A 24064-nucleotide genomic window follows, 5' to 3' on the forward strand; every position below is an offset into this window, starting at 1 on the left:
TCCAAATTTCTAGTCTTCCTTTCACCCACTTAATGCTCTCCACCTTCCTCCTCTTATCAGGGCCATACACCGTTGCCTCAAATGCCAAGCTCACTCAAAAGAACAACTGTTTATATAAGCATGTCATTCAGGTTAATTTGTGTGGTTTCACAAGTCGCCAACCAAAATACCAAAGACTTAACTATACAGAGGAACCAGTACACTGGACTGTAGGAATTATGCCGTAAGCAATCAAATCAAGATGTTAGGACTATGTCCTAATCATTGTATTCTAGAAAAATAATCTTAAGGATCTGAAGGTATACACCTGAACACTTCATTCAGTTACATTTTATCCAGTTAGCCAGTTTCGATTTTTATGAACATCTCTGTACAGGATTTAGAGACCTGACAAGCTATGTTTTTTATCCAATGGCATCAGGATAAGCAGGACATTTTATTTACCTTTTAGTATTGTCTTGCAGCCTTTCCCTCAGTTGTAGGAATAACTGGAATCTTGTATCAGTTGCAGCCAGACTGGTATGGATTAGCAGGGCAACAGCTCAGACATTTCTTCTCTGTTGAGGACTACATTTAGTTGTAGTTAAGAGATTTAAACAAAGTATTTGAAGGATTTAAAGTTCACTTCCATTCTATCTGTGCAATTCCAACATGGCAAGTAATGCTTATATATAATAAACAGAAATACACTATCCTTTTGTAAGTTTTTGTTAGAATTTATACTATAAAGAAGTGTTTATACTCGGGAATTACTCATCTTAAAAACACTTCCTGACCCACATAATTAAAAGTGACTTGTATATTTACATAAAAATCACAAGGCAGTTCAAGTATTTGTAGAAAATCCATCTGAAAACCCAACAAAACTTGACACAAGTAACTTACCACTTCTAAGCAGGACTTGGAAGATTTTGATGTTTTTAATTGCAAATTAAAAAGTGTTCTTTATGCTAAGATAGTTCAGACAAAAAAAAACACAAACAAACAACCTCACAGAAGATATAAAATCATCAGGCTTGAATACTTTCTACCAGATGAGATAAAGACAAAAACCTTGTTTCTGTATAGATATTTTTTTTACTATACATTTAAGCAAAGGTTAAATCATCAAAATTGATTTACATTTTTGTGAAAGACATTTATTGAATACAAAAAACCCCCATTACATTCAGCCTTATTATAAATGGTTACACACAAAAGAAATTCAAAAAGTGTGTGAAGATTAATAGTCTAACTGGCTGAACATTCTCAGAATTTAGATCATTTATGAACCCTTATTTCTCAACTGTACAATAATAAAATTCAAAAAAAATACACTTTGTCTTTCCAGCAATACTAGTCAGAGGGATTCTGTGCTCATGGCATTAATGCAGCCCACACTTTGGCAACTATTAGTTTCATGATTTTATGTGTAGGATGTCTCATATTAGCAACAAGATGTATGGAGAACAGAAACCTAAACAACAAAAAATTATGCTAAGAGTTCACTTTGATCTGAAAATCCATGGGACAAAGTTCAAGACAGCAGGCTTAGAAGTACCATTGTCCATGTTGAGGCACCAAGGCTCAGGTTCAGAAAAGCTTTCCCCATACAGAAGAGAGATTAACTACACATCAGCACTGACCAATTCAGAAGCCCCACTGTGGACTTCCAAAGCTATCGAGCCTCCCAGCTATACATCTTGGATGCCCACTTCTGAGATGCTAAGCCATCAAGTAAAAGATTTTTTGCAAAGTGAACTCTAGAAACGTCTCTATAGCCTTTCGAGGGATTTTATTTACTATGTCAAGCCATTGAAACAAATGTACCTGTAGTCTTTTATACAAAGTTAAACGCTGAAAAGCTGAAGTATAAAACTACAGTTTAGTTTCTGTACAAGGGGTAAGATGAGACAAACATCATAAAAGCTCAATTCATTTGTAGTTTCATGAAACTTCTGCATACCGATATTCATCACAGCCTCACTGCTGAACACTGACATTTCATGTCATAAATCCTAAGATAACAAGATTAAAAAACTGATTTTCACAAAAGAAATCTGAAATAACGTTATATACACAACAGAAAGCCTTTTAAAAGTACAAAAATAACATCTATATGCCAATTAGTTGTCATGCTTTGCCAATTCTCTCAGTGCCTACACATGCAAGATGGTAATCTAGATTTAGAATAATTCTGCATCTGTAGAATGTATCAGAATATAAAAGACATTAATGTGTGACTAACTTTTGTTATTTTCAGAATGGATATGTATTCAAAGTATCTTTATAACCAACACTGCAATATTCCAGTCTCTGCATGTATGTGCAGATAAGCAGCTTTCATCTTACTTGATTTTAAAATCTCCTGCAAGCTAGTAATCCACACTAAAAAACTACGATGGTTCTAATGAATCTAGTTATACAAAGCAATTCAAAATGTACAAAAACCTATAAAAAAAGGGAACATTTATTGCCATGCACGAAACTTAAGTATGTTCAACTAAAAACTGCATCACATGCAGTTTTGTTTTGTTTTTAAAAAAAAAAAAAAAAAAAAGAGACACACAAAGCAATTTACAACAACACTCTTAACAACAGATCAGCAGAATCAGCTCTGACTAAATACCACAAGGGTAAGACACGTTTCTTTTGCTGGTGCCTATCAGATCTTCAAATCCATGGGAACATAAAACCAGGAATCTTCATTTCCCACAGTCAAATCAGATCATGAAATCAACTGAAATGAGAAGCGTATTAGTTTTCTCCTTGCTCTCAATCCAATTACATATAGCCTCTCCCTTTACATCAGACTATCAAGAAAATACACTGTACTTTGGCTATCACAAAAAACCAAGAACATCCCTAGAGTAGATAAATTACTCTTAACGCCTTTGCTGACAGTGACACATGTATGCAAAGCACACAGACATAACTATTTCTAGATAGCCATATATCAACATCTGCAAATGAAGCCACAAGAGAAACAGAAGTTACTTTATTAACTCCACTAAGTGGACCTTACTTCTCTAGTTCCATTTTTAGTTTTGGGCAAGGAAAGGTAAGTGAACTTGAAAATTTTCTTACAAATTACCAACCACAGACTGGACCATAAACCCTTTGTCCTGAGTGCATTGTATCAAGCCTAAACTTCAGTGCAGCAAACTCAAAGGCAGCATTGTAACTGTGTTACCAGGAGTACACACAGAGAAAAACTATCTATTGCCTTCTCTCTTTGCCAGAGCTTGCAGGTCTGCGGAACTTACACAACTTCATGCATCGTTACCTACAAATGTATGTGGTCAGTGCATGAATTATAAGGCACCTTGCAGCCAAGACTGTAATTTAAATCAAATACATAGCTTTCAGAAAGTAAAAGTTACCAAAAATTATGATACCTTTAATTTTAGTTCTGCTTACCAAAGAAATCATAGCAGCAGTAGCATGCTAAGAAAATAGTCTGAAGTGGTTATTTTTGGAAGAGGGATACAAAAGAAAAAAAATGGAGCCAGAGTTCAGGTCTATCAGAGCACTAAACTTCCAATACTTTACAGGAGGCTATTAAAACTAGTGTAACAAGATGCAATGCCACTTTCTAATAGACTGAAAAAAAAACCCCAAAACAAAAAACACCCAAGCCAGGATCTTTTCTAAATGATAAAGTCTTTACCTCTTTGACTGTTTTTTTAATGAAGTCTTTCCTGTCAGATAAATCATAACTAGGATATTTTTCATATACCTAAAAAAAAATAAAAAGAAAAAAGAAAAAACAAGCCTCAAATTACTTTCATGCAATGTATTGTATGAATAGGAGGAGTTTAAGTGAAATTAGGGAAAAATTGGTGTGGTACTTCGAGTATTACAACTGCCAAATGCTCTCTTTTAATTATGGAAAGTGATAAACTTATTTTCCTGTTCTTTGACCACATAGATATTTAAATACATGCATTTTTTTTATATTTGGTCACTGACAAAAATTTTCACATCAACAAGCTGGAATGCCTAACTTGCCAGGTCAGGCAAATAGGAGTTCTCCAGTCTTTGTCTTAATCTGCTTTAAGTAGTCAGATACCTCTGCATTAGTGTAGGAAGCTAAACAAATATCAAATCCCAAGGCTTAATTTTTTTTTTTTTTGATAGCAAGTAAAATTGTGATCCTTGTAAGTGCTTAATAGAAGAGTCAACATATTTGAGTGCTATTGTACAACTACTCTTTGGCTAACTAGGTGGGAGAGGACCAAACAATAACAGATGCCAACGCTGACAACCAATGCAGAATATTTTATTTCAGTATACCAAATTTCAGACTTTTAGAATGACTATAAACATGACAAAGAGTTTGTACAGGATATAAACACGCAGTTTTCTCTTAAGAATAGCTTCTGGTTTAACTTTCTCAACACAACTTCTTGGGAGTACCAGGAAAACAAACAAATGAGTTAACCGGCTGTAGAAAGCATCGAGGTAACAGCATTGTGTGTGTTTTGGTCACTTTCCCTTTTCCAGCCACATGGTCCTTTCCTGGCACCTGTCCTGATAACTAACGGATTCCTTGCTGAACTGATTCAACTCACTAACTCAGCTGAGAACTATTCATTTTTTGCTGATAGATGAGAGTTGAACAGATTCACAAGGAGAACATAAGAAGAATGAGAGCAAGGCGAGCAGGAGAATGTACAGAGAGCAATGACACAGCCCTCTCCTTTTGACAGCAGCAAGCTGCTGCACTGTCTCGACATCTCAAATATTTTCACTTTCATACACGGCAGTTATTTGGAGGTAATATTGCTACTTTCCATGTAGCTAATCTTTCTCTTGAGATTTCCCTTCTGCTGTTGGCTATCAGTGCTGTGTATCTTAAGATTAAAGCTCTCCTTGTTATAGCTGTTAGCAAGTAAATAAATCAATGCAGAACTTCTTTTGTTTCTGAACCTTTGTGCAGAGGGCAAGCTTCCATTTCTGAAACAATGACAAAAGCCTGTTCACCAACAACCCACAGCCTAAAAAGAGATCGCAAAATCCTATTTGCTTACCTCTTTGCAAATTTGTTTCATTGTGACCTCCTCCAAGTTTGCATTGGCCAACAAGTTCTTGACAGTTTCCTTGAGTTCTTCATCTGTGGGTGGTTTCTTCAACTTTTTAATTAGAGGTTCATCGTCTGAACTATCCTCAGACTCACTTTCTAAATATGAAGAATAATTTGAATTGTAATAAAGATTTTCAATTTGTCTGCTTCCGCCACCAAAACCTTCCCCAAATATCTGATGCAGATGTTCTCCCTTAAAATAGACATCTTGCCAGACCATCCATTTAAAACCAAAGCTAATGCTATCAAGTACTACATTTATTCATGAATCCACATCGTTGTTGATGAACTATGAGTTTACAAATCAATATGTACTTTAGAAAGTATGGGAAGGATTAATTTATCAAACTAAAAAAAGGTTTGTTACAGCAAATCTAAATTGAGGTAATATGCCCCTAAAAAAGTACTTATTTGGTTTAAAAAGAAGTTTGGATATTTCCCCTGGCAATGTTGCTCACTAGGATCTTGTAGTTTTGCAGTGCTGTATTACTGAACATGCTATCAGAAACATCATGACCCCAAGGAAGTTAACTGAAGAGGCACAGGACACTCCTATAATCTTTTCCAGCAGCAAAAAAAAATTAGACCGAATGACTAACATCCACTCAGTTCCTCTACTGCCAACAATATAAAATTCAGAGCCAAACAATCTAGATAATGAACTTACAGAAAGACCTACTTAACATTTTGATTTTTGTACTGCAAACATACACTCAATACACAGAAATGGAGTAGGAGTAGAGACATTATGAAAATATTAAATAACATATATGCAAACCACATATGTATAATTACATATATATATATATATATATGTAATTAGTTTGTTGATGATAAAACAAAGCATACACACACACACAGTCAGCCACATTAGTACTGCCAGGAGCCATTCCGAAAATTCACTGAATTTAGCATAGGCCAGTTTAGTTTGCTGAGAAGTAAGGTTATGAATGAAATTTAGCATAATTCCATGCCTAACAGGTTAACCATCCCTTTCCTAATACACTGACATGCAGGGTAATTAATCTTAACTAATGTCTGTGCTATAGCATAAATACTTTATTTAATGCCAGCACCAGTGTATGTTTGCAGTATGGATATATTTTGCATTACTAACTCATACCATGATTGTGATAGAGACATGACTGTTATTTCATAAGAGTGCCAGAGATTTTTTAAGGTGGGAAAGGACCTCCGGAGATCATCCGGTTTAAGCCATTACTTGGAACAGGGCCAACATAGAACTGGTTGCTCGGGTCCCTGCCCGGTTGAGCTCTGAACATCCCCAACAACAGGGATTCCACAACTGCTCCAGGACCCGTTTTTGTGTGACCACCCACATGGTGAAGCTTTTCTTCCCCTAACACGTAATTTCAGTTTCCCTGGTGGCAGCTTTTGTCTGTTGCCTCCTCTCAATGTGCACCTCCAAGCAGAGCCTGCCCCTGCCTTCCCTGTACTCTCCCACATGGTAGTTGCAGACTGCAGTACGATCCCCCTTTAGCTCCCTCTTCTTAAGGCTGAACAAACCCAGCTCTCTGCGCCTCCCCTCCTACATCTTGGGCTCCAGCCCCCTGACCATCTTGGTGACTGACCCTCCACGGGACTCACTCCAGTACATCCACGTCTGTCTTGCACCAGGGAGCCCAAAGCTGGAGACAGCACTCCCGAGGCAGGCTCACAAGTCCTAAACAGCAGGTAATAATCACTTCCCTCAACCTGCTGGCTACACACTTGCTGGAATGGCCCAGAGTGCTGTCAGTGTTCCTTATCACAAGGGCACGCTGCTGAATTGGGTTCATCTTGTCTGTGAGCACCATCCGCCCCTACCCAGGTCCTTTTCTGCCAAGCTGCTTGCAAGAAACCACTCTGTCCCCATCCGCGCTGCTGCAATCTTTATACATACAGTGAGTTCCTTAATACCTGTGTACCTTTTACACATATCATCAGATATGAGAAAACCAACAGCAACAGGAAGCATGCAGAACCCCTATCTATGGTAACAAAAACCACACCAAACCGCTGCTCAAAAGAGATACACAGGGCGATATATATATTCTACTGGATCAATTATAAGATTCACATGAAGTCACTATATAGAGACCATCAGAATTTCACCAATGTTCTTTTGGCAGAAGGGAAGACTAGGTTGGTATTTTCACTTTACATGCAAATATACAATACAAATATACAGTACATTATGTAAAAAACAGAAATGACATGAAGTATACCCAAACCATGAATTTTTTTTTAATTACTGTTGCAAGGAAAGAATCACCAAGTAGCAAGCCAACAATTCACCAAATTGTATTTGCTTTTACAAGTAGGTGCTTAAGCTTGTTTTCTAATAAGCATTCCAGTTAAGCTACAAGACAACATATGATGAAAGATTTAAAACATTTACCTTTTCTAGAACTGTTCTGATTTTTTTTGGTAGTGCTGCTGTCTGCCTTCTTGACATTCGCACCCTTCACAGGTTTCTTTGTTTTGGGAGCAGTCTTTTTAGATTTTTCTCTTTTAGATGCTTTTCTAGGGGGCTATAAAGAAGAAAAACAGAAGATTAAAATGATGGTTTCTACCCAAACAATCCACACCCCCTTTCCACAAAGGAAATTATCCTTTCTGTCAATACAAACTAAATCAGCAAATTTAATTACTCTACTTTACTAGCAATTTCTACCCCTATACCATAGGAGGAATATGCCCGCAATAAGTATTCCTACATTCTTTTAAATTTCACATTGAGCTTAAGAGTCCGTGTACAAGGACAAGCAGCTAGAACTTTTTGATGATACTAGTAGTTTGTTGTGCTTAAACTTCCCATTCATAATTACTTATAATTAGCTTATAAAATCACTTTAAAGATGTTCCTTTAAAAAAGGACATGGTATGTTGTATTCAATTACTTCTAGATGCCACAGCTCTCTAAGACTACACGCAGCTAATTTTTTGCACTAGCTGAGGAGAACTACATTAGCTAATCCATAATTTGGTCAATTATCGTGACCAGTAAACTCAAAAAGTTGTTGCATTAAATTAACATCAACAGAAAAAGTTGGGAACATAAATACATACAGTATACACATGTCAGTGCACTGCATTTTTGGCACAAATTAAATATGTGCTTAACACACAAAATCTTTAGATAGTACTTCTGACAAGGCTGAGAACTCCTTACAGAAAAACACGAAACATTGACCAGGAATAAACCATACTTCAGAGAAAGAACATCATGAAACAATACCACGTTAACTAACAGTAGTTACTAAGTTCATAACTCTAATTTATATTTAAAATGGCAGTGTAGTCAACTGAGCAAACTATGACATCTAAACAATCGAGATTAGTTCATATAACTTTACTGCTTCTCCCATTAGTACCTTGTGCAATTCATCAAACTAGTATTTAATAAACCAGATTGTATTTATTTATATTGGCTTGCATTCACTCTGAAGTGCTAAATGAAGGATAAAGACTTTCACTGTTGAAACTCAGAAAATACACTCAAGGATCTCTCCATTTCTAAATAAACAGTTGTAATTTCTAGCATTTCAGCTTTCAAGTTTCTGCTAAAGCACCATCACCAGATACGGTTAGAAACCATAGCTTCTAACCCAGCACTCACATTTAAGTTTTTTATAAAATTATGCTCCCCCAGCACACAAAAATATTTCAGATATCCTTTGCTTCCAGGTAACAGTAAGAATTTTTGTTTGTCTTGCTTAAAGAGAGAGTGGCAACTGAGACACATAACTCTTAGGACAATCTATTCTGGCCACTCCATGCCTAAGATTCCAATGGAGCAGGGGCAGCAGATATGCTGCCTACATCCTTCCATTTGTAGTATGTTAAAGGATGTCATAAAGCTAACCCCCCCTCCCCATCTTAAAGCTGTACAAACACAGAAATTTTCCATTTCACTATTTCCTACATTCAAACTAATTTGACATACTAGTGTTTTTGTAATAATTTAAGCTTTTACTCTATGCAAGTCAGCTTCAGTTTCCCAAGACTTCAGCCTACTCAGCTATTGTGCCTGGCAGACATACCTAACTCCTACCTTCTGAAAGGAGGCAAAGAAGACCCAGTTAGATCAATGGGGTTTACTGGGAGGCTTTTTTTGTTTGTGTGTTTTTTTTCTTCAAATAACAAAGTTCTTGAAATTTTTTCTAAAAGACAACTCCTGCCTCTGAAAGTGATATTCCTTTCCTCACAGTAGGAAGACTGTCTTGCTGAAGAGATGAACAAATATAAAATTAACTTTTAGTATTTCAGCCTTCTTTCAATTTGCCATTTGTGGTGAAAGAAAAAGGGCAAACTAAGAATTAAGTTCATTTCATGAAGGCACGGGGAATTTCCTTAAACTATCTTTATAAATTAAAACTAACACCTATCAAAATCACGGTGACAAAAACTGTTAGTTATGTAGATTGGCCTTTCAACAAAAGATTTCTGTGGCTATTTTCTATAGCTCAGACTATTTACTTAACAGCCACACTTCCACTGCAATATATAGAATGTAAGTAATAGTGTTACATTACAGCTAAAGGTTCCATAGCTTGCACAAAGGATTTCCTTGGACACCAGCAGTTGACTAAGTGCTGTTTGATGCAGGGTTCTGATTAAGGTTAAAAAGACAGTCCCATCTAAATCAAAATACAGGATAAGATGGAGCCTGTAGCTCCTTTTAATTTTTTTTTTTCCAGGCTTCAGGCATATTGACAAATCAGTGTACACTTTGTACACAAATGAGCTGTACACTTGTACAAGCCCTCCATGTTTTGTGTCTATTCTGTGAATAGGTACAGGGCTGAAAAGGGAATACACAGGGAAAGGTATTTTGCATTTAAATGCAAAGGTAATCTCATTTCTCTCCTACTATGCAAGGCTAAAAGAAGTTTCAAAGAAAACAGAGAAGAACAGAGTGAGATGAGAACATTTTGGAGATTGCAGGGATCTTTGTAAGGCTGCTTACTACTTTGCTCATTTTATCTTTCCAATCCAAGACAAGAGAATCCTAAAAGACAGATTATGACATAAAATCCAGGAGAAATATGGAAGCAAGGTCCAAAACCAATGCAGCTAGGTGGGTCAGGGACCTCTACTGAATTCAGAGTTAAGCCCTAGGTAACCAATCAAACCCTACACAGAAAACAGAAAAAGATAAATAGATAGATATTGGGAATTTTTATGAAATTACATTAATGAAGTCATCACAAGATGATGCAAGAAATGCAATCAATTATGCTAGAAATCCTGGCTGCCCCAAAATGACATCGAGTTTTATAAGGTGCATATATACACCCAAAAATCAGAACCTCCACCTCTTACCTTATTGAGTCTCTAATGCACTAAGAAATTGTGAAAATCTCTTACAAATTGCAAATGTATTCCCTTTTCTTTCAAACCATTTATTTATTTAAACACAGCTTACCCCCCAGCTCTGCATGTTAGAAGAATTACCAATCGATAACAACCACATAGTGAAAAATTGCAGACAAATGTTTTTAGCTCTATGTTGAAAAAAAAAAAAAAAGCCAACCTAAAACCCCCAAAGCCTCATTACCTCATCTTCACTTTCTTTTTCTTCTGAAGAGTCATCCTTTTCCTTCTTTTCATCTTCTTCACTACTGGATTCATCTGACAAGATCTCTGGGCACTTGGTGCGTTTTGCTTTTCTTGTTGTTCCAGTGCTACTGCGTTCTTTTTTGCCACCTTTGCTTGGTGTTTTTTTGGACTTTGGCAGTGGCTGAGAGACAGGGAGGTGTGTTATCCAAGTAGGTACGCAAAAGTGAATTTTAAAAATATGAATTTCTTCAAATCACATGAAAGAACAGTAAACAAATATAGAGGTCTCTAAGTCTTGAAACAAAAAACAGAACTATTTATGTACTACACTTAAGCCATGACACTTTGCAGTAAGCAGAAATTCATTACATAGATGGACCTGAGTAAAATGAAATTTCAATTCTAAGCTAAGCAGCCCTTCCACCCCCTAATCAAACAAATCTTCAAAGGTTGGGGGTTAGAAGTAACCTTTTGCCTACCTGTGCCCCCCAGCCCATAAAAGCAAGGTTTTCCTTCTGATAACAAGTTAGCTGACAACTCTTCAGAAGACTTAAAGGCAGGAATTCTGTCATGTCTTATGCAAAACTGCCTTTTGTTATCACTCAGTACCAGTGTCCCTACGGCAGCACGCAGACTCCTTGTTCACATCACTTACCAGTGTTTGCTGGGAATAACTTTAATTTCCTGATCAACAGTCTAACTATTTAAGTATTGCTTTTAGATTAAAAACTGAAAGTCCAAGAAAATTAATAACCGAGTATAGCAGTCGTGGCAGCTGAATCTAGTGCACTAGATACTAATATAGAATATATATACTATATACATGTGTGTATATATATATACACACACAGTAATATACAAATCATATAATTAATATATATTATATAAAGCAAGTTTTCCTAGGCTTGCAACAAATTCCATCCAAATTTTGCCACAACCAAATATGAACACGTAACTTGTCAACATGTAGCATACCCAAGTAACATATGACAGCTTGTTTTCCTGTCCTTTCATGTTTTATTTCCTTGCTCTAACACCTTTTTTTTTTCTCTTTTCTGCTCACATATTATGTCTATTCCCCTTCATTCACCCACAAAGCAGAAGCTACTTACGGTATTTGGGTATGGATATCTCTAATTAGCTTTATGTGTTGACCACATACACTTTGTGTGTGCTAACAGTGTAGAACAGCTGCACTTACATGTAAGCATATAGTTTCTAAGTCCTCACCCCATTATGGATGCCTGCAGCAGAGAGCTACTCTCAAGAAGCCATTGCTACTTCAGTAAGCTAGAACAGTAAGTTTATCACCGCTGGTAACAACCAAATAATAAGAAATAGACAGCTGTATTTTTTTATCAGAACAGAGCTACAAAAGCAAGAGTAACCTTGCATCTCACCTTGCCTGAAGACTTTGGGTGCATTAAGAAGTTTAAGATTCTTGTTACCAGCTCACTATTAACTCCTGATCTTTCCAAGTCAAGAACTTCACAGATACTTTTCAACATTGCATTTCTAAATCTGGAGAGAAAAAAAAAAGAAAGAAAAGATTCGCATCCTAAACAATCGGTCAATATTTGACTGCTAGAAGCTGCTATCTGGTTTGTGTCTGCAATTTGACAATAGACATGAATACATGCACTTAATTATATTTCTAGTCTTAGCTATAGTTAAGCAAAGAACCACCACCATTATTACATAAAGCAAAACAAAACAAAATTCCAAAATACCTATGTGTGTAAAGTAGGATATAGGAAAAAGTTAGAAAATCTTAGTAAAAAAAGTCTTCCCCAGAACCTCTCCTAATCTACCACACACTGGGAAAAAATAAATAAAATAAAAAAAAAACACCACCAAAAACCAACCTTGGAAAATAAAGCCAGTGGATACAAGACTTGAACTCTAAGGGGGCTGGGGGTGTCCCTTTATTTTCTCTGGTTCCTTACCCCTTTACAGAAGTACCTCTGATGAAGACAGAAGGTTAAGAGAAACTCTGACATCCACCCCCTTTACTCCAAAAGGATCTTGAACCAATTGCCCCACTTTATCACTTGTCCCACCAGTACTGAAAAAAGTGTAAAGAAAGAGTCAAGTCTTGTGAGGGTATGACATCAGAATGCAAGCTTAATTAGATTTAAAAAAAAAAACAAAAACAAACAAATCAAGAAAACCCCTACTTAGTTTACCTGTTACCTCCCTTCAACTGTTTACACTTTCTTCTTCACTCATTTTGTATAATGGTGCCTGAACTGTAGATTTCATTGTTTGACCATTTTTCACAAGTTTAATAGCTATTTCTGGTAATCAAAGTCAAAGAAAACTTACTTTTCATTGTTTATTTAAAAAGTCAGTGCAACTATTTCATGCTGGCCTACTATTTCTCTAAAGTGGCATTTAATTTCAGACTGCCCCTTTAAACTCACAGACTTCTAAGAGTGCCAAACAACTTCGTTCTCCCATGTTTTAGGGCATGGGAACAAGAAATCTTAACTGGTTTGGTGCATCTCCCTGCTTCAAATTATAGTTTGTCCAGCATCCTCCCAATGATGAAGTCACATCTTTCAACCATTTTTCTAAACAAGGTTATAAAAAAAATTGTACAATCTTAACATGAGGAGAGCCTTCCTGTTTAGCTTTTGGGAATACACTGAATACTTGTAAGGTATTCCTGCAGAATCACAGAATCAAAAGTCAATAATCTCTTATGTTTTAAAAGACAATAATACTATACAGGTAAAACTACTTAACTCGTTAGCAGAATTAAAAACTGCATAGCACTGAAGTTTCTGTTTCAGACTTTGAACACCTCGTATACTGAATTCAGGGTTTTGTGGGTCTATTTCTGCTTTAGTTAAAATTCATTATGACTTGTGTTACACATGGCATTTGTCCTCATATTTTAACTTCGGTTAGAACTGATATATATGAAGAATAAATATTGCCTGCCAGATTCTTTCTTATTTTTAATGCTTTGAAGATACATCTGCAGGTAACAGCAAACATAGTGCACTGAGTATTAAAATGCAGTTCAAGTGTGGAATAAACAAGTACATACAAATTTTGAGTTAGTAACTTCCATAGCAAGTAGTTTTGACTTAAATCCAAAATCTCTAATCCACACAGCAACCGCAACCCTCATTCTTTTTAGTTTATAATCTGACCAGTAAGATCCTTACCCCCACCACCTTTGTTCATCCTGTTCAATGCTGTTGAAACATGATGACATGCAAGTGTGCAGTGCACGCAGAAATCAACTACGTACTCAGAATAAATTAATAATCTAATCAGCAGCATTTCATACATAGCTAAGAACAGCAGCAGAATTTACCACAGTACTACAAGCACACAAGGCTGAGTACCTTGATGAGTGACAATGCAACCAGTTTTCAGAATATTTGCTGATGACAGAAGAGTAACAAAACTTAACTAACAGTTCTTTCACATGGAAAGTATGAAAAAAAAATTTGCAAAAAATACTTTATTTTGTAGCCTTTTGCAGATAAGGGGAAACATTATCCAATTAAACGAGTGGGAAATGGTCAAAACTCCCATCCTGAGACAGGAGTTTGTTTTGTCGATTCAGAGGTATTTGACAAAAAAACTGCCTGAGGAAGGAAGATTTGCAAATTCCACATTCTAGACACCTTCTCACTATTAACGAACTGACACTAAAAAAAAAAAAAGAAAAAGGGATTTAGAATCAATTGTGTAAAAGTTACTAGTTTTTTCATTTGCTACAACTAGCAGCACTAATATGCAAGGGCATTTTTAAACCCTTTCAGTGCAGCCAAAACCAAGCTGCAGCAGTTTCTCCTGAATAGAGAAGCAGCTTACGTAGGGAGACAGTAAAAAATAAGAAAAGACATAATAATAAAAAAGGTTTTTTAGGTTAGTTGCTACAGCAATTCTAGGAAAAAGACTGCATATATACAATAAGAAAAAATGGCTTTGATTCTGAAGGAGGAATGTTTTGAGACGTAGAAGGATACACTTTTGCACCATTAATAGAGCACAACATACTCGCAACACTATGCTTGCCCTGGGGAAATAATGTTTTCCTCTCACTTGGCAGAAGAATCTGCTAGTTAGCAGGTGATAGTTAAAGCTAGGTCTCTAAGTATTGTGAATGAAATGTTCAAAATTTAATTCCTCGTAATAGATTTGAAATTGTCTTAAGAGATCAATTTGTGTGATTAAAATGAGCTCAGAAACAGATCATAGAGCTCTAGGAAACAGCTACTCAGCTTAAAGTTTAAATTTGATCTGAAGTAAAATTTTGACAATAAAGAGGTGTGTATAGCATAAGTCAAGCTATGCTAAGTAACAATAGAGATCATTACTTTTTTAACATTTCTTCCTTCTTTTTGTATTGGTCACTTCCTTTTTCAAATGGGAACCCGCTGAACTGACCCACATTCTTCTTGAGGGAAGCAACCTAGAACAGAACACAGAGATTATTTTCCAAGGCAAGGAGTTTAAAAGATTTCATACAATTACATTGGTTAACTTTTCATATGAGAAAAATCTATTCTAGCATTTAGCTTTCTGTTGACAAAAAGTTATACCCTTTAAGTTACAACCTACATGGATTATGCCTTTATATATCTTATGACAGCCAATCTACAACAATTAAGTTCTTGTGGTCTTGGTACTTTTAATTCCTTTATATAACTTACCAGGCAAAAATCACCTGCCATTTCAAGCTTGTTTAGAACCTGCTGTATGATTATTTACATGTTTGCACAACTATGATCATATGAAGCCTGTTACATGCTTTGTACATGTAATTTGTTATAGAACAGTGAATTTTTTTACTATATAGTCTGATAAAGCAGATTTGCTTTATTTGCTTTTCTAAAGTCTTACATAGGACCGCGATTGTACTTTTGAACCTTCTCTTTAGCAAAGACAAATGACAAATTTTTGCATTTACGTACCACCCAGTTTACAAGTTGTACCATTATGCCTGCAGTCTGACCAGGGTTGAACTTTCATTGCGACAGCCCTGGTAATGGGAAAATTGCTCCCATCAAGATCCCAAATATATTTAAATTCTTTGTTTTCACTCCATCTCTTTTTACCAAAAAATAAGTTTTAAAACATCCCCAAATCTTTTATTCTTCTGAGACCTTTTTAACACTATCAAGAATAATTTGAACTCACTTTCAACAGTTCTACAAATTTTGTTCCTGGTGTTTCTCCATTAGTTTACAATTTTACCAAAGCTAAGCTCCTTTTCCAAAGAGAATTATCTTTGTCCAGCACCTAGAGAAAATTTGCAGATGGCATTGGTATGTTTTATTAAAAATGTTAATTACGATCCAAAGCACACACAGAACGTGCACACAAGACAACATCTCATCTTCACTATATTAAATAGCATTCTGAGTTCCCACCAGTTCTGATTAAATATAGTTTTGGATGAAACCATACTGATATATTTCCAAGCAAACAATTATATTCTCTTGTCTTTGGACTCAAACCACTGCAGCAGTCCAGCTGGACTTTTAAACAAGTCTACATGCAAAAGACTAAATGTGGGAGGGCAGAGGAAAGGGGAGGTGGAATTGCAACCAAATAAGCAGTGTGGGAGGGAAGAGTAAGAGCTGTATTTCAATAGCAGTTGCGTCTAATTAGTATGATTCATGAGTGTTAAATATAAATTTACAATTATATAATTTGCACATAATTATGAAACTGCAAATAGTTGTGTGTCTATTAGTTGATTAGATTATTTATTAATAATTGATTTAGTAATCAATAACAGTGTCATTGAGTTGTTAGTAGTGTGTTGCATAATCAATGAACAATACAGTCTTTTAAATCAGTTATGTCTCTGATCTGCAATCTAAAGTGGGAAAGGTGGACTCTGAGGTAATGGTATCCCAGTACCTCCTCCCAAAGCCAGTAGAAAAGTGTTACTGGTTTCATGAAGAGTAAATGCATGCAGTTTGACTACTTCCACAGTAAAGCCAGTTAAACGAGAAAGTTACATGGTTCTGTCGTTGTACCTTTCCTATCAATTGAATTCTACTGCAGGACAATCCAAAAGTTTGCAAAATTCTGCACACACCAAGTAAGAAATTTTCTAGTATGATTTATTGCCATACTGAATACATAGTGTAAATCACAGAATTAGGTTTTAGTAAATACATACTGTTCTTTTTCTGAATACTTGAGGCAACAGATCTTTATTTGCTATGTAAACAGGCATTGCATTAGCAGCAGTGGTCTGAGATATTACAGCTAGCATACATCTATACTAGTACTATTCAGTTCCTGGTTTCCAAAATACACGAAGGGGTTAAAAACAAATTCCTATAAATACGGTAAAGGTATTGAAATAGTAAAATGTAATCTGCCTTAATTTCTCTACATCCTTTTTACCTCTATTAGCAAGGAAGATGGATCATATTTACTCTGAAATTGAAGGCACAATCACTGATACATAAAGAGCTCCAAGAAAGATTTGCTATTATATTTTCTTTAAATTTCATTCTTAAATACAAAAGCAAGCATATCAATTTTCAACTATTTTAATTGCCTTACATAAATGTGACAAAAATCACTATATAGACTTTACACATAATGTAGTTTTACTTTTTACTGCTTGTGCAAACTAAAGGAGAAAATTACTACGTAAGTAGCAATGTATTAAAACCTACTAGCAGGTTTCAAACATAAAAGAAATAGAAATACTACAAAAAAGCTATGTTGAACAAAATAACCACATAGTATTTTGAATACATTCCACATCTAAGAAGCTTCTAGCACATAAACCATAAATTATTTCCAACTCATTCTCATAAGGCAAACCACCCCTCCCCCTGTTAAAAAAAAAATAAAAATTCTATATTCAAGCAGACTTACAATTCAGTACACCTTTCCATAGGATTTCTATAGGGAGAGTAGTTTACAGGAGTCAGAAAAATTATTGCAGGACCAGTTAAGCAAGCCCATATTAATTTTCTAAGTAGTTTGTAATAAATAATACTTAAAAGTAGATCCACATATGCAACTGTAAAAAACTATACTACAAATGTTTTCACTATGCATGAGAACTAACAGATATACAAGATTGATTTTAAGTTCTTACAGTGCCTGGCCTGTTGTAGAGCAGTTTGTGCAGGTTCCTAAGTTCATCTGTCTTCTTTTTACTCAGAAAGAATTGTATCCTTTCAATTTCACAGAGTTTTTGTCCTTTTCCTGAAACAGTCAAAATACGCGATTCGTCACATTCCTATTTACCTATGTGTTCATAACTTCAAGTATCTACTCTTTTTAAAAAAAGCAAAGAAGTTGTTTCAGAATAGCATTAGTCATTACAACAGGTCAAACATTAAGCAGACCTCTTCCTATCAATTAGGCATCCTCACAGTCTCTTTATTTTCCTTACTTGATAGTATGTAAACTAGGGTACAAGGACTTAGCATTTCTTTTTTATTCTAGGTTAGTGGTGGCTAGGTACTGAAGATCCTATTCCAGGTACATTTAAACATTATATATAACTTCTGTGGTTTAAATTGATGCTACAGAGTAAAAGAGGGTTTTCATATAATTATAATAGCTGTACCATTTTAAAATGTATCACGACTCTGTTCAGTTAGGTCTCGTCTACAACAAATTAATAATTTGATCTTTTAAGAAATTTCATTATTGTTCCCATCGCCCACAATTCTTATGTGCGAGGACAAACTTACCTGGTGTAATTGTAAAAGGTTCCTTTTGCAACGAAGACACTTGCATGGTCAGTCGGTCTACCTTCTTTTTCTCCCTTTTTCCTTCAACAATGAGACTCTTCTCTGCAAAAGACAGCTTCCTTAGACACACTATTTTTCATTATATGAGCTGATTCCACTGTAGTGACAGGCAATACGACACTAAACCTTTGCAGTTGCAAACAAGAAATGGATATAACTGGGTACTACGACACTTGCAAACCTTTGGCTAATAGGTCAAAGGGATTCTACGGAGCTGGATATTGCAGTCTCTAGTTCTTAACCGCACACATATTAATCTTGAAGTCTGGACATTTCCTAAAGGGAACCTCACTCCACAATGGAGATTGCAGCACTATGCATTTTCAGAAACCCATCCTTCTCTCCCTTCACTGCCTTTCTGACGTACAGAACTGACATTGTTTGCATAGTCTCCTTCTGGGATGCCCTAGCCCCTACATGCACAGCTCCACTTTACTTTCTCAAGGAGAATACTATCACCAGATAGGCAAAAGCAGAGTCCAGCATGTCTGCAGACACTTTCTCTTCCCACTGCTGGACTGGAGAACCCACACATATCAGCAGGAGAGGCAGAAGCACAAGCATAGTGGAACTGCGGTACACCTCACGGCAACACAGAAGAACACTCTGCAGGGCACTATACAAGTGTCACAAATACTACAACAATACTATTTCCAGTAACTCTGGTACTGCTTAGTAATGCATATATTTAGATTGTTTTATGTATACATTGCATGTCACTACTTTAATGATACCGTGTCAGGAGAAAAACCCAAAGCTTCACTTAAACATTTCATACTAAAATACTTGACCTCAAATCACATATCAAACTATCCTTAGTGCTAAACAGATGGGGTCTCCTGGCTTTAACATCTGAAAGCAGCTTCAAAACGTATATGAACATCAAAACTAGATATGTATTGCTGAAAATAGAGCAAAACATACTTGTGTGTACACAAGAAACGGTGGTTTCTAAAAATCTAGTTCTAATTCCTCTATTGTTTCCCAAACAGTATAACCTCTTTTCTTTCTACTACCTTTCCTAAAGACAAACCTCAGCTCTTTTAAGAATCCAAGACCGTCAGTGACTTGCTGTCATGGTTTAAACCCCAGCTGTCAACTAAGCACCACCAAGTCACTCGCTCACTTCCTCCCCACCCGTAGTGGGGCGGGGGAGAGAATCAGAAGAGTAAGAGTGAGAAAACTTAAGGGTTGAGATAAAGACAGTTTAACAGGTAAAGCAAAAACCGCATATGCAAAGCGAAACAAGGTATTTGTTCACTACTTCCCATCAGCAGGCAGGTGTTCAGCCATCCCCAGGAAAGCAGGGCTTCATCATGCGTAACAGTTACTTGGGGAGATAAATGCCGTAACTCTGAACATCCCACCCTTTCTTCTTCTCCCAGCTTCATATGCTGAGCATGACATCATGTGGTATGGAATATCCCTTTGGTCAGCTGGGGTCAGCTGGCCCAACTGTGTCCCCTCCCAACTTCTTGTGCACTCCCAGCCTGCTTGCTGGCAGGGAGGTTAGAAGAGCAGAAAAAGCCTTGACTGTGTAAGCACTGCTCAGCAATAACTAAAACATCCCTGTATTATCAACACCGTTTTCAGCAAAAGTCCAAAACATAGCTCCATACTAGCTACTATGAAGAAAATTACCTCTATCCCAGCCAAAACCAGCACACTTGGTTTTCACTGTGCCATACTGCAGCTGTTTACATAGATGTTTTCGTTTGCAAAATAGGCGCCTAGAGATTTCACAACAGAATTAACATTTTTGCACAGTACTTCATCACATCTCATATTCTGTGACTACCCTCTTCCATTGCATGCCACAACAAAATACCTGCTTTACTTGCTCATCTTATGATATCGCCATTACTTTATTAACAAAATTAGTCAAATGGAATTTCTCCTCTCCAACATAATTAAATTCCGGTACCCAGTAAATTAATTCACAGTAGTTAAGCAAAGACATCTGTATTGTTTCCAAAGCTATTGCACAGATTTTTCAAATTACTTTCTTTTGCAAACACAGATCACTTCAGAGTGTTACTGGGAAAAAAAGGATTCCTTTTTGGATATACATTTTTATATAAATAATTTTGTAAAGGATACTACCTCTTATAATCCCATAGATGTTCATAAAACAACAAAAAAAACCCCTAGTGTAGGAATCCCGGATGCTAGCAATTCCTTCAATTGTTCCTGAGGAATACCAGCATCGCTGTTTCTAGTTGCCTGTTATAGTCTACTGGGAAGCAATTTATGACCCATGAGATAGATGTACCATAGATTCTCCTAAACAATAATTGTACAATTAGCAAAGATCACAGGAGAGTGCATTCAGTAACCTTGGCATTTTAAAGGACAAATTATTCAATGGAAAAACACATACCCTTTTCTTCCTCCTCCTCTTCTTCCTCTTCTTCATCTTCATCACTTTCCTCAGCTTTGTTTTCAGCTTCAGGTTGTTTCTCATCTGCTTTTTCAGATGACATTGTATCTTCTTTTGAGGAAGCAACAGAAGACATAGTATATAGTTCTGTAAAAAGCAGTCAGGGAAACCATCATCAATATAGAATCATAGAATGGTTTAGGTTAGAAGGGAACTTATAGATCATCAGGTTCCAAACCCCCTGCCCTGGGCAGGGACACCTCCCACTACAGCAGGTTGCTCAAAGCCCCGTCCAACCTGGTCTTGAACACTTCCAGGGATGGGGCATCCACACCTTCCCTGGGCAACCTGTTCCAGTGCTTCACTACCCTCACAGTAAACAATTTCTTCCTAATATCTAATCTAAATCTCCACTCTTTCAGTTTAAAAACATCACCCCTCATCCTACCGCTACACTCCCTGATAAAGTCCCTCTCCAGCTTTCTTGTAGGCCCCCTTCAGGTACTGGAAGGCTGCTATAAGGTCTCCCTGGAGCCTTCTCTTCTCCAGGCTGAACAAGCCCAGCTCTCTCAGCCTGTCTTCACAGAAGAGGTGTTCCAGTCTTCTCATCATCTTTATGGCCCTCCTCTGGACCTGTTCCAACCTGTCCATAGCATGACACATGAAAAATACAGGAAACTTGCTTTTTTAAAAAAAACTTCTTGTACAGTAGAAGTAATGTCATAATGCTCATATTGTGATTGTTCACATTCTTTAAGACACTGAACTATTCTGCAGACACATAACAACATTTTTCAGGACTTGCTATCTATTCTGCAAGTAGCCAGGTTAAGAACAGTTTAAAAGGCTATCAATTCTTTCCACACACAAGTCTTCAAGCTTGCTTTGTGAGGCATCTGGAAACACCCACTCAAGGCAGCTGATGGTGTTATCTCTGAAGAACTATAACGTTTTAAGACATCACAGTTTTAGTGCACCGTATTATAAACTAAATAGTTGTTTCTGATCACGGTTAACTATGCATATAAAGTTTCCTAGTAAGTTAAACAAACTACAATTTTAGATGTGGAGTAAGAACAGAAAAATAAAAAATAAAAGTTACAAGCAATTCAGAAAAAGCTAACGTTGCTGTCAGAATTCAAACAGCCATTACATCTTAGGGCTTGAAAATGCTTTTTGGTTTTAACCTGCAGATGTACAGCAGAAAAGAATAAATGCCTCATGCTTAGCATATTCAGGGAGAGTCTTTTCTTTGCATTTGAAGTGGCTTAAATGTTAACTTTAAAATTAAAATATCTCACTTTGGCAATTACCATTTCCTTAATGACAGAGAATGCCTGTCTAACAGAGGAAGATAACCGTGTCTGTTCGTTTTAGAAAAATTGTAGCTTTTCTCTCTAAACATTCTTTCACTGTTTACAAATCTGGAACAAAATACAGCATGAGTTGTATAAGCCCTTGTGGAAACAATATATCATGTGATTTACCATTGTCTTTTTCCGATATTAAAGCCAATACTATCTGCAAGAGGTCAGACGCAATAAACAATGAAACCAACTGCTTCGATGCAATATTAGCAGGTGTCAGAGAACAGCAGCACTCCAAATGACAGAAAACATGAGTTACATTACCACTAGTAAAGGGAAAAAGAAAGTTTTCTCCTCTTTGATAAATCACTGGGGAAAAAAAATTAAAATATCTTTCAGGGTATTACTACCAGAATTTCATTTCACACAAAAAAGTAGTCCGACTTTTAAACGATATTACTCTCTGAATTGTACTTGTCCGCTCAAGTGAAATAAACAAGCGAAGTACTACACGCTGTCTTTCCTTCCCCTTTCAATAGGGGCAGAAGGGAAAGAGGAAAATATGAGACTTCTTAGCTTTTCAGCAACCGGGTCCGTAAGGACGACTTTCTCAGGGAAAAAGGGTACTAGGATCCACCTTTAGGAAAGCTGCAGCCGCGGGTATTTTCAGCCGGGAGAGGGTATCTCTGAAGCCGCCCCGAGGAGGATACTCCTGCACAACAGCACCTCCCACCCTCGTCCAGGACTTTTCGGACAGGGACTCGCCACTTGTCCCCTTCCCGATGTGCGAGCCGGAGGCCGGGAAAAGCCATGACGACGTGCAGCACCCGGAGGAGCCGGCGGCCGAGAAGGGCGGCGGGGACAGCGGCGAGCGCCATCGCCCTCCCCGAACCAGCAGGCAGCGAGAGCGTTCCACTCCCCTCCCGCCGCCGGGCCGGACAGAGGGGGCCTGGCAGACACCACAGGGGTAGAACACTGCCCGCCGCCCGGCGGGGGCCTGGGAGGGAGGCAGCCCCCGCGGGTCGGTGACAAGCGGCCCGGCCACACGGTGCGATCGCGGCGGCTATTTCACTTCCCCTCGTCACCTGCCTTACTGAGCCGACCGACCGACCGCGGCGAGGCGGGAGCGCCCTCTCCGGCGCCGTTACGGCCATGGCGGCGGGACCCACCTCAGCTCAGCTCGAGCCCCGGCTTCTGGCTCCTTCCTCGGGCGCGGCCGCGGCACCAACGGCAGCTGGAGACGACAGTTACCGGAGGGGGAAGAGAAGGGGGAAGAGAAAGGGAGGGCGGGAGGAGGGGGGCGGGGTAGCAACACACACACAGAGAAAGCGAAAACGACGTACAGAGACACCGTCCCGCCGATCGGTCACTCCACTCTCTCCCCGGAATCAACAAGGTTTTCAAAATGGCGGGTTGGCGGGCGGGGAGAAGGAAGCGGGAAGGCGGCGGCCAATCACGCGCCCGCAGCCCGGCCGGCGCGGGGAGGAGGGCGTGCGCGCGCAAGGGCCGGTGGTGGCGGGGTGTGCGGATGCGCGTGACGTGCACCCGCCCAGCGCCGCCTTGCGGTGACGTAAGGACGCTGCCTCCGCCGGTGGGGCGTGCGAGCGGCCGCCCCGCCGCCAGGGGCGCTTTCTGGGTTGGTGGCTCTCCGCGCCCTTCCCCGCCCGCCCCCTGTCCCCCCGCGGTGCCGTGCGGGCGGGAAGGGCTTGGCGGTCCCGCTTTGCTCTAACGGGGCGGCGGCCGCGGTGCTGACAGGCTGGGGAGCGTGTAGGGAGTGTGTTGTTGCGGCCAACGGCAGAAAGCGGCCGATGAGGGTAGGAGCCGGGGCTGAGGAGCGAGGCCTCCTCCTTACCCCCTGCAAAATGCGGCTGTCGCGGCCCGCCCCCGAAAAAGCAAAGGCCCCGTCCCGCTCCCCGCACTTTAGCCTGCCAGGGGTTTAGTCTTGAAAGCAAAGAGGAGGCCTGTCCGGGCTTAAGGTGCCGCCAGC

General features: G+C 38.3%; 1 protein-coding gene across 2 annotated transcripts; it reads right to left on the reverse strand.

The window, feature by feature from the left end:
* Nucleotides 1-903: 903 nt before the first annotated feature.
* DEK (DEK proto-oncogene) lies at nucleotides 904-23467 on the reverse strand. 2 transcript variants are annotated; one of them, XM_074146328.1, is made up of 11 exons: nucleotides 23421-23467; nucleotides 20771-20917; nucleotides 18331-18432; nucleotides 17727-17836; nucleotides 14971-15065; nucleotides 12031-12151; nucleotides 10629-10811; nucleotides 7467-7599; nucleotides 5013-5161; nucleotides 3650-3718; nucleotides 904-2719 (listed from the first exon to the last, which is right to left on the reverse strand). In XM_074146328.1, exons 2-11 carry the CDS (start codon nucleotides 20904-20906, stop codon nucleotides 2708-2710), a joined length of 1110 nt encoding a protein of 369 aa, XP_074002429.1. In that variant the 5' UTR covers nucleotides 20907-20917; nucleotides 23421-23467; the 3' UTR covers nucleotides 904-2707. The 2 variants fall into 2 exon arrangements, with proteins under 2 accessions (XP_074002429.1, XP_074002428.1); XM_074146327.1 differs by having other exon boundaries at nucleotides 23247-23467.
* Nucleotides 23468-24064: the final 597 nt, after the last annotated feature.

Source organism: Numenius arquata, chromosome 4 (assembly GCF_964106895.1).
Source record: "Numenius arquata chromosome 4, bNumArq3.hap1.1, whole genome shotgun sequence".
NCBI classification, from domain to species: domain Eukaryota; kingdom Metazoa; phylum Chordata; class Aves; order Charadriiformes; family Scolopacidae; genus Numenius; species Numenius arquata.